The sequence below is a fragment of the Nansenia antarctica genome (assembly GCF_963989245.1).
Source record: "Nansenia antarctica genome assembly, chromosome: 10".
NCBI classification, from domain to species: domain Eukaryota; kingdom Metazoa; phylum Chordata; class Actinopteri; order Argentiniformes; family Microstomatidae; genus Nansenia; species Nansenia antarctica.
The window spans coordinates 30097123-30108710 of NC_137680.1; the positions used below are offsets into that span (position 1 = coordinate 30097123).

General features: G+C 42.6%; 1 protein-coding gene across 1 annotated transcript; it reads left to right on the forward strand.

The window, feature by feature from the left end:
• Positions 1-7252: 7252 nt before the first annotated feature.
• LOC308166843 (synaptonemal complex protein 3-like) lies at positions 7253-11212 on the forward strand (the record flags this gene model as incomplete). The annotated part of the gene is made up of 8 exons (XM_080541166.1): positions 7253-7385; positions 7701-7782; positions 7884-7918; positions 8039-8156; positions 9090-9189; positions 9407-9505; positions 9904-10008; positions 11159-11212. The coding sequence occupies 8 exons, from the start codon at positions 7253-7255 to the stop codon at positions 11210-11212; spliced, it is 726 nt and encodes a 241-aa protein (XP_080397292.1).
• Positions 11213-11588: the final 376 nt, after the last annotated feature.

Here is an 11588-nt window from a genome sequence, read left to right on the forward strand (position 1 = left end):
TTGCGGAGAAACTCGCTCTGAATCAAAACACACGCAAACCAGCTGCTAAGTAGGCTAGCGCTAAAAAGGAACATCGCTTTGAACATTTAACTGCATGTTGAGCACATCACCACATGCTGATAGAACATCAACATGCTAAAAACACATAACTACACATAATTAAATGATCACACAGTCCTTGCTTTTGTACACGTCTTAAAAAGTATGTTTGTATACATTCTAAAGTCAATTGATTCCTATAAGGATAGTGAGTCGGCCTACTTGAGTCGCGCTGGCCTAACTAGGATTCAGATTATACTACTTTGAATGAATGAATGAATGAATGAATGAATGGACTTTATTGTCATTGCTACAGTACAGGTACCAAACAACGAAATTTAGGAGGGGTGGCTCCCCTGGTGTTAGGAAAGAATCACAAGGGAAGGAGCTGGTTTACATAAATAAAGGCTATGTACACAATCCACTGTACTGTACTGTACAGATAGACGACTAGGGTTGTCATATTGCACAATAGTATTGTTTCACGTTATTTAAAGTGTCACAGTTTGCAGGCTTGAAATGTACATGTTTGTGCCTCAGCACTACACCTGATTTTTTCAGTCCAGCAGCTGCCATACAATCCGTCCAGACTGTCCAGGGCCCAGAACTTAGGTCTTTGCTGTGTTCAGGGCCTGGACGGCCCTGTGGTAGAAGCTGTTCTTCAGTCTGTTTGTCTTAGCGGCCAGGGTCCTGAATCGCCTTTTCGAGGGCAGCCTGGTAAAGTGTACGTGCCCAGGGTGGGTCGGGTCCCTGGAGATCTTGGAGGCCTTCCTGAGACAGCGTGTGTTGTACAGCTCTTCCAGAGAGGGGAGGGGGGCGCCGGTGATCTTCTGTGCTGTTCTCACGACTCTCTGTAGCGCATTTCTCTCCGCTGTTGTGCAGCTGGAGAACCAGTTACAGATGCCGTAGGTGAGGATGCTCTCCACTGCGCCGCGGTAAAAGGTCACCAGTATCTCCTGCTTGCTGTGTTCCTTCCTGAGGCATCTCAGGGTGTATAGCCGCTGTTGTGCCCTCTTGATGGTGCCTTTTGTGTTGTCCTTCCAGGTCAGGTCATCCCGCATGTGATGTCCCAGGAATCGGAGGGTTGAGACTCTCTCCACGCTCTCTCCGTCGATGAGCAGGGGCTGGATCTCGGACTTTTTCCTCCTGAAGTCTACGATGATTTCCTGGGTCTTTGACTTGTTCAGCAGCAGGTTGTTAACCTTGCACAGCTTGCTCAGTTGCTCTACCTCATCCCTGTACGCCGCCTCGTCCCCCCCCGAGATACATCCCACCACGGTGGTGTCGTCTGCAAACTTTACGATGGAGTTGCTGGGGTGGACGGGGGTGAAGTCGTAGGTGTAGAGGTTGTAGAGGATGGGGCTTAGCACGCAGCCCTGGGGGGACCCAGTGCTGAGGCTGAGGGCTGTGGAGGTGTGGGGGCCCACCCGCACCCTCTGGGGACGGTCGGTCAGGAAGTCCTTGATCCACGCACATATAGAGTGTGATAGACCCAGGTCTAGTAGTTTGGTCACTAGCCTGTCTGGAAGGATGGTGTTGAAGGCGGAGCTGAAGTCCACGAAGAGCAGTCTCGCGTAGCTGTTTCCCCTCTCCAGGTGGGATAGAGTGGCGTGGAGAGTCGTCGCGATGGCGTCCTCTGTGGACCTGTGGGCTCTGTAGGCGAACTGGTATGGATCCAGGTTGGGCGGGAGGCGTGTGAGTATGTGGGCCCGGACTAGTTTCTCGAAGCACTTCATGATGATTGGTGTGAGTGCCACCGGGCGGTAGTCGTTTAGGCAGCTCACCGTGCTTTTCTTCGGGACTGGGATGATAGTTGAGGTTTTCAGGCAGGGTGGGACGGTGGCCTGGGACAGGGACTGGTTAAAGATGTTGGTGAAAACCCCGGCCAGCTGGTCGGCGCAGTCTCTCAGCACCCGTCCCAGGACGCCATCCGGCCCCGAGGCTTTCCTGGGGTCCACCGCCTTCAGTACGCGTCTCACTTCATGCTCTGTGAGGGTGAGGCTGCTGAGAGCTGGAGAGAGTGGTGTTTGTGTTGCGGTTACCTCCGTTCGCCCCTCGTCGAACCGGGCGTAGAAGGTGTTCAGCTTTCCCGCCAGCAGGGGGTCGTCCTCTGCGGCTGTGAGCCTGTTGGCTCTGAAGTTTGTCATCTGCTGAACCCCCTGCCACATCCGCCTGGAGTCGTTGCTCAGGAGGCATTCCTCAATCTTCTCTCTGTGCTCTGCCTTGGCCGCTTTGATTCCGCGCTTTAGGTTGGCCCTGGTGGAGCTGTACAGCGGTGTGCTCCTCCCTGCGAAGAAGGCGTTGTCCCTCTCGTTGATCAGTTTTTGGACCTTCCCAGTCATCCATGGCTTCGTGTTGGGGTAGACCCGGACCCGTTTGTCCACGGTGACTGAGTTGGTGCAGTTCACTATGTGGTTCAGAACCGACGACGTGTACTGTTCCAGGTCCTCATGCTCATATTCCTGCCATAGGGTGTCATTTAGGCAGATCTGCAGTGGAGCGGACCCTTCTGGCCAGGTTCTGACAGTCTTAGTGCTGATGGGAGCACTTTTCCCCATGGTAGTGTATGCAGGGATCAGGAGGATTGACATATGGTCAGACATGACTAGATGAGCTAGCGGACTAGCCTTGTAAGCACGTTACATTGGATCGGCCATTTCCCTTACGATCCAATTCCAGCAGCACACCGTGTACTCAGAGACACCGTAGACGCGGAAAAATAAACCAACTATATTAAATGAGTTGGCTACTAGGCGTGATGTTTTATATCTTTGAAAGTTGAGTTCATAAAGTTACTTTCTTACCACCAACACTAAATTATTAGAACTCGATTCGCCATTTTGTGAGTGTCGGGCCTCTTCTACGACTACGAACATACAATTAATTAAGGCCTTTTAATAGATCAAGTACATTTTTTTGTATCTGCGTCAGATACCTGCATCGTAGGCACACACCTGTACTTTCACTTTAGTACTGTAATTATCTCCGCCCACTCTGGTTCTCTACTGAAGCTTGTTCATGGGCCACAGATAGATTATGCTGACCGATATACACTATAGGCTACCTCCTATTACCGGGCAGACTCATAAAGCGGATTCTTTGGGGGGGGAAATGTAGGAGCATCCTCTCCAAAAAACACCAATAGACAAATTAGAAATGGGACAAAAGGAGAACACACACAACCATATTTACAGTAGAAGCTACTGGCTGTGCGAGTGTGCGACAGTTGAGTGATATTGAAGTGATTTTCACATAGCTGTCATTGACTGTGTCACACAGTCAGTCAATAAGAGCACTCTCAGTTCACACTGAATCAACTCATTTGGTTTTCTGAGGCTGGATTCCACTGTGATGACTGTCCTGCTCCTAGCTCTTCAGAATGGAACTGAGCCTCAAGACTCCAGTCCTTTTCCTTTTCCAGTCTAGTCATGCTGCTCTGGCGCCATCCTGTGGACACAAGAAGCACTAACTCTTCCCCATTACTGTGGTGGAGCAAAAAAGTGAAATTCTTTGTGATATGTTATGTGTATATGTTTGTGAATATGTGAATATGTTTTTCTGTTTTTGCACCTTCAGAAGAACCACTACAATTTCATTGTATAGGCAACTGTACAAGGACAATAAAGTCTATTCTATTCTATATTCTATATGCATTGTTTGTTATTTTTCTGGTTTTGATCGCTTATGGATTATTTTTGTATGTCGCCAAGTTTGATTGTTCTATTCAATAAATGCTCTAAAACGTACTTTTCATCTCAGCGACTTTCTACTTTTGGTACAAAGTACATAAAGACACAAGGATAGTTTCCCTGAGACAAATTAAACCTTCCCCTGGATTAGAAAGCACTAGTATCAAGCCACAACAAACTGAGACGGAAAAGGAACACATCCAACCACATGTAGTCAGGTGTTCTGTTAACACCCTCTCTGTATAACATTTATATTGAGTTACAAAAAACTAAAACATAGTCAGCAATACAGGAATAAGATAAACAAACATCACAGAAAAAAACACAATGGCTTTTTGATTCGCATAGACTGATAGTGTAGTCAATTGACATGAATGAATGAATGAATGAATGGTCTTTATTGTGTGATATAGTACAGGTACCATACAACGAAATGTACATCTACTGTCACCTACCTTTGGACATCACCATAGTCGTACACAGAGCAAGATGACAGCACAGCAGGAGGGTCAGATTAGAGGCCATCTTCTGTAAGGTCCGAGTCTGTTCCTCCTTTACGTGTCTGGGTCAAAAATCCCCCTGATTACAGCAGGTCTGCTCTCCAGTGTTTACGGGGAACAAATGTGAGCCTGTGTGTCGTTTCTCTCTCTTGTTTGTGTTTCTCAAAGTAAACAGATACGGCTTAAGTAACTTCTCTGACCCTTTGTCCGCTTACCGTGGCACATTTGACCCTAAGTGGGTATTGAGCTGTGACCCAGCCATGATGTTGAAATAACCTCCCACCACCACTCTTCTGCTGTTGTTATTGCAAAAGAGGAACGGTGAACTACACAATTCTTGTGGGATAATATTGGTATTGACAGCCTTTTAAAGCAAAATTATACAATGATGTGAAGTAGGCTACGTGTTGTTGTAAATGATACAATTGTCTGCGTAATGGAGTCCATGGGAATCAGCGCATATCTACTGTAGTTTTTTGTTTTTGTAATCAATTATTTATTTCAAAACAGTACACATGGAAAATTCACAATTATCACACCAAACAAAATAAGTGTCTGTCCTGACTTTTTTTTGTTCTTTACCTTACCCCCCCCCCCCCCCCCCCCCCCTCTGTAATGGTTCATTGCAGGACAGACAGTTTTATTCATGTTCAGTTCACAGACAGATGAACAGTTGTTTGTCTTCTCCTCATGTTGCTGTATCAGGCGTCTCTGTGCTTCAACACTCAGAGGCATTTCTGAAGGAAGGGGACCTGAAAACAAGAGAATGTGAAACAATCCAGGTTCTAGGAGAGAAATCACATACACACGCACATGCATGTAGGCTACGCACATACACAGACATATGACACACACACATATGCAGACATATGCAGACACAGACACAGACACAGACACAGACACAGACACACACACACACACACACACACACATACACACACACACATGGAAAGGTTAACCTCTTTATGGCACTGTCTCAAAGCACACTAACTTTGAGATTGATAGACTAACAATGACTGACATAGCCCTATTTGAATGTCATAATTTATGGTACATATTCATTTGCATATATCTGTGTATTTTAAGAGGTATGAACTCTACAAGCATACTACATACCAATTTGCCAGTCAATCAGACTTGCGGTTTATAAGAAGAGGATTTTTAAGTGTTATTTTTTACACACACACACACACACACACACACACACACACACACATTTAAGCAACAGACTTTTTAAAAAAATGATTAGGATTAGGCACAATCGTGAGAAAGTCTACTGGAATAAATCTCACCCTGAAAGCATGCTGGGATGTGGAGTTTTCCATCGAGGCACTGCGTTGACACAGGATATTCACACTCTCTGGCCTTGTCCTCGCAGTAGAAAGATATCATTTCAAAATGATTTATTTGTTTGGGTTCCAGGTCTTTAACGGAGACTTTCTTTCCATCGTAGAGCACCTTTCCTCTCTTAATGTCAAGGGTACAGTGGCCTGTGAACCAAAGAGGAAGACAATCTTGGAAAAGTGGCTCAAAACAGTTTTTGATGTCTGTTGATGATATAATAACACTACTTTACATTGTTAGCAGGCTCACAAAACAAGCTGTGTTAGTTATTAGCGAGTGTGTCATTGATTTTTAACAACGCTGAAATGTATTAAATGTTTTCAAAAATAAAAGTCCCAACATTAAATCGTCTACCGGCTTGTTCCCCCTTTCACCAGCAGCAAATTACTATTACTATATTACTATATTACTATATTACTATATTACTATATTACTATATTACTATATTAAATTACTATTTCTGAATTGACTGGCGCGAGGTGGTGGTGGAAGGCAGTGTTGCCAGGTGGGGTGGGTTCCCGCTGAATGAGCTACTTTTGATCACACTGGGCCAGAACAAAAGCATTTGGGCGGGTTGGACTGGATAAATAGCATTTAGGCGGTATCAAAATGTTAGTGCCTGAAAGTTACAAAATGCGTGAAGTTAAAACACACACCCGAGTAGCTACATACAATGTGTAATAGCAATTAGCGGGTTTCTAACAATATAGGTTTTGGGCTTGTTTGGTGGACTTAGCGGTTTTTAGGCTGTGTTTAGGCTGGACATTGTCAACCCCATCTGGCAACCCTGGTGTAGGCTCGAGCAGCAGTTTGTCCTCAGGTAGTTAAGAGCAGGTGTCTCTGGGCTTTACTGCTGATTAAAGGGACATATAAGAGTCAAACATGGGTAAGATATGTACCTTTACATTTGTACTTGTTAATGTTGGTGTTGTTCAATGTCAGATCAAATGAAGTAGCAGTAGCAGTAACCATGACAACTTGGCTAGCTAACTTGCTAGCTGCAGCAGATGATGGACAGTGTAAAAGTAACCTAGCATCCATAACTAGCTAATATTCTACACATCTAGGCCTATTCTCTATATTGATGTATGAATCAGTCAAATAATCAATCGATAATCAGATGATTCAGTCAATCAATTATTCATCAACAAACATCAAACTAACAATCCGAATAAACTAAGAAAACGAATAAACTAAGGAACATTTAAGAAATGTGTGCTTGCTCACACAACGTTTACTAACACAATTTCTCTAGAAATAATAATAAAGTTATTATGGAAGACAAGAACATGTCATGTATGTTAAATGTTATCCTAATTCTGGCCAGTTTCTTTTTATATCAAAGCTTTTAGTTTGAACACACTTTATGTAGCCTAGCACGAGCCAACTATGGCGTGAATCTGCTGATTTGATTGACGTGCATGACACCTTGCACCGTAGTCATGGCAACTGTAACTATCTTAGCTAGCCAATCAAATCCAGTATTAAGCCATACACCAATATCGTCATTTAATCGTTACAGCAGGCTAACAACAATTTCGTAAAATATGAATAATAAAATATGTATTTTTATTTCTGAGGTGATTATCGTAGTTATCTATCTAGACAGTTAACATTAAGCTAACTAGCCAATCAGCAGCAGCTTCCTTGACCTCACTGCATATTCCATATATTCCAGATATGGAATATAAAAAGTCTCTGGAGAAGGTGTTCTTGCAGAAGGTGGCCCAGATGCCCCAGGATGAGATCGAGCTGCCCCCTCCGGTCCCACGCAACAAACAGGGCAAGGGTGGCAAAGGCCGCAAGGGCAACGGTGAGTCAACAGGGTCAATTCAATGTGGATTAAGCTGATAGGAGGCAGTGAGTGCAGGGGTCTCCCCCAGATATTCCAGATTCCTATATAATAATCATTGGGAGAAAACAATACAAGAAAACTAAACACATAGAGGACATGGCCGACAAAGCATTTGATTTCGTGTCTGACAAAGAATTGTTCAGATGACAACAGAGAACGTAGCTAGCTAATCTGTGAGGCTAGCTAATAATGAATTATTATGTATAAGATAATTGATTAGGCCTACTAATTATTGGCTAACTATCACACTTTATATTTCATCTCTGTCTGCAGATGAAACCCCTATTGTTGACAAGTTGGCCAAAAAGAGATTATCCGAACACTTTGAGGAGGACGATCTAAATGTTGAAGTGGGGTAAGTAGGATAATTGCTATTATTTAATATAATATAATAAAAGGTAGGCCTATTCACCCATATTTATTGTAAACTCTTGCGCTTCCTCTACACCCCTCTAGGAATGGGGTACAAACCATGTTGGAGCAATTTGGAGGTAAATAACAAACTAGCCTACAACTTCATTTCCTTGAATCGGTGTCTGTATTTTCTAAAATTGGAAATTGTTCTATTATGACGTGGTGTGCATTACAGTCAACATGTCTTTCATCCCCAGCCAACATAGACAAGGCAATGCATGCCAAGAGGAAACGTCTGGAGACCTTCACCAAAAGCACACTGGAGGGCAGCAGTCAGAAACTGGAGCAGCTATGGAAGACTCAATATGCACAGAGGTAACACACAAAATAATAATACATTAGACGTATATAGCGCTTTTCTAGACACTCAAAGACGCTTTACAAACTGAAAAGATTGAGTCGTAATAATAAAAAGACACAAAAAATAAATAAAAGAAAGTATAGGGGCCTAATTAAGGTAGTGCTGGGACACATGGGAAGGGGAGGGGGAGAGGGAGAGGGATGTTAGCCTGACATGTTAGGGACATAGTTAGCCTGTGTTAGAGCATCAACACCCAGAGATAATGTGTGTGTGTGTGTGTGATAATGTGTGTGTGTGTGTGTGTGTGTGTGTGTGTGTGTGTGTGTGTGTGTGTGTGCGTGTGTGTGTGTGTGTGTGTGTGTGTGTGTGTGTGTGTGTGTGTGTGTGTTTGTGTGTGTGTGTAAACAATTAAATACATTTTTTAAATCTAAGATCTTTTAGATCTTTAATTTGGTAAGATATTTCACCCGAATATGAAAATATGCTGAACCTTAAATGTGGCCAGTCATATTTGTAGTATTGTATAGATATTGTATTATTGTATTACTGTTTATTTGGCAGGGACAGTATTCATTAAAGAATGCACCAGAATTAGCCAAGAAGGCTAGTTTTCATCCGTACTCCCTGAACAGCTTAAAAGGAGAGACAGGCATTGGACATTACATTACATTACATTGCATTACACATGGTTAGCACATCAGCAGAAAAACAAAAACTATTTACAGTTAATAAAAGGCATCAGCATAAAAAACATCATCATAGAAACAATAAAAACATCAGCACAACAGAGAGATTAGTACAATCCATTGCTAGTGGTATATCATTGCCGAAATCATATTGATATGTGTGGATGTTGTTGTATGTCTTGATTTCCTTTTTATATTGGCCACCTAACCCCTAGGTAACAGTGAATATGCTTGTAGTAAAGTGTGAGCTTGTATTTGTAGGAACAAGCTGACTGAGGAGTATACACAGCAGGTGTCCTCTGTGCTACAGCAGTGGGAGATTCAAGCACAGAAATATGGGGATCAGGAGGAGAAATTGAATGTCAGTGCTACTCTTTACAGTACATAATTGCAATACTTGTGGTCCATGTAAAAGAATGGCAGCTGTCTGCGCAGTACATATCACTTTTTAGAATAAGACAATGATGCCATTTCTGTCTCTCACACAATATACAGCTACAAAGGATGTCATTACTGACGCCAGTAAATGGTGGTGATGATGATGATGGTATCCTATTGTATCATTATTTCCATTGCAGAACATGTTCCGCCAGCAGCAAAAGTTCTTTCAGCAAGCTAGAGTGGTGCAAACTCAGAAGTTGAAAACTATCAAGGAGTTGCATGAGCAGTTCATTAAGGTGAGGCCCAGGCGACATACAGTGTAAGTGTTTGAGAAGAAATGCACCAGAAAAGCAAGGTCCTCAAAGCTACCGACCCTATAATCAATACAATTAATAGAGGCTTTACGTTTTAATTATTTTTTAATGATGTTTTTATGATTAATCACATCAAGTTATTGTGATTAACTTGGTTACATTTGTTAATGGATTGACAGCACTAGTTTTAAGCGCTTCTGACTTGTATTAAAGTATAGATATGTAGTATGTGATATGTGGGTGTGTTTTTTGATTGTTGGTGTGTGCCAGTCAGTGGCTGCGTTCGTAAATTTGCTCTGGAAATCTGATCAGCACTCATGGAATGCCTCTTGTCATGTTATCAAATGACTCGGGCCCTTTATACATACGGCTTCTTCTAGAACTTTGAGGAAATGGAGAAAAGTCACCAGACATTCCAGCAGGGGGCGCAGGTGGGTCTGAAGGATGAAATGGCCATGCTGCAGAAGAAGATCATGATGGACACGGTGAGTTACAATCAATAAACATTACACAGTCAGTGTATGGTGAACAGAACACACATGACTAATCATGAATACCCATCAAGTCAATTGTCTCAATACTTTTGGGGCTATGAAATAGGGGGACTATGTATAAAAAGTGTTTCTAAATGTTGAAACCGATATAAAATAGCCACAAATAAAAGCTGACAGTCTACTTTAACCTCATAGTAAGTGTTGTAGCTGACAGTCTACTTTAACCTCATAGTAAGTGTTGTAGCTGACAGTCTACTTTAACCTCATAGTAAGTGTTGTAGCTGACAGTCTACTTTAACCTCATAGTAAGTGTTGTAGCTGACAGTCTACTTTAACCTCATAGTAAGTGTTGTAAGCTTGTTCAGTCTCTTGGTGTCACGCCCCTTGATGCTGCCCCCCCCCCAGCATACCACCACATACAGCACTGTGCTGGCCACCACTGACTGGTAGAGGCGCTGTTAGGATCTTGAAACACTGGGAGGGGGGGGGGCTTGCGCTAAATCGTCAGCAATGCCCTAAATTTGATGCATTCGATTTTTTTCACTCTTTTTTTTCTGGATCCAGAGTTCCGGGGCTATTCATGAAACATTTGGGCCTATAGCCAGTACTCAAGTTGTAAAAGAAAATCAGGGGGGATGGTGGATTTTATCATATGGGGACAATTTTAGCATCGCCACAGTGTCAGTGACTTCAGTGTCAGTGACTTGGTAAACATTTTATTGCATGTGTGCGTGTCCCCTCCTCGCCCACAGTATTTTACTCAATATGCGCAAAACTAAATGTTGAAATAGCAGTAATTCCACGTTCATTGATAAACTGACATAAGAGGGGATGGCAGTTTTAGAAGGGGGATGATTTTGACTGTTTTTATTTCAGGGGGGACGCCATCCCCCCTCAACTCGAGTGCTGCCTATAGCCCTGAACACCCAGGTCTAACGATGCCACTGGTAAATCTTGTGACAATCATCCTAATCCAGTGCATTTTCAAAGCATTAGAAGGAGACCACCCCTTTTATAGTTTTGACAAACATCATGTTGAGTGCGGTTCTGATGGCAAATCTGGTGATTGAATAAAAAAAACTATTTCCCATCATGCCTCACTTCAGTATGATTGAAACAATCTCTTTCTTTTTTCCCACAGCAACAGCAGGAAATGGCTACCGTTCGCAAATCACTCCAGTCTATGATGTTTTAAGGGATCCCTCTTATTAATGTTACTTGTTGCATCGAATGTCACACTGCTTATGTTAAGTTCACAATGGTTAAGTGTTGGCTTCGAATGTTTCCAAAACCAGAATTTGTTGTTTGATGATAACATGTTTCTTTGTGTTTTTTGCCAGTTATATGTCTGCTGTATGTCTGCTGTTGTTTCAGGCGCAATTTGACCAAAACAGTTGTGAAATCCCTAACTATTTATACTTAAATAAAATGTTATTATTTAAAGCTATGAGAAGTAGTAGTAATTCTGTTATGTTAAATACAAGATAAAAGATAAAAGGAAGAATACAAGATACTTTTATTTTCACACAACCAGTTGCTGGATTTAGTTTTCATGGGAGTTCTACATTCAC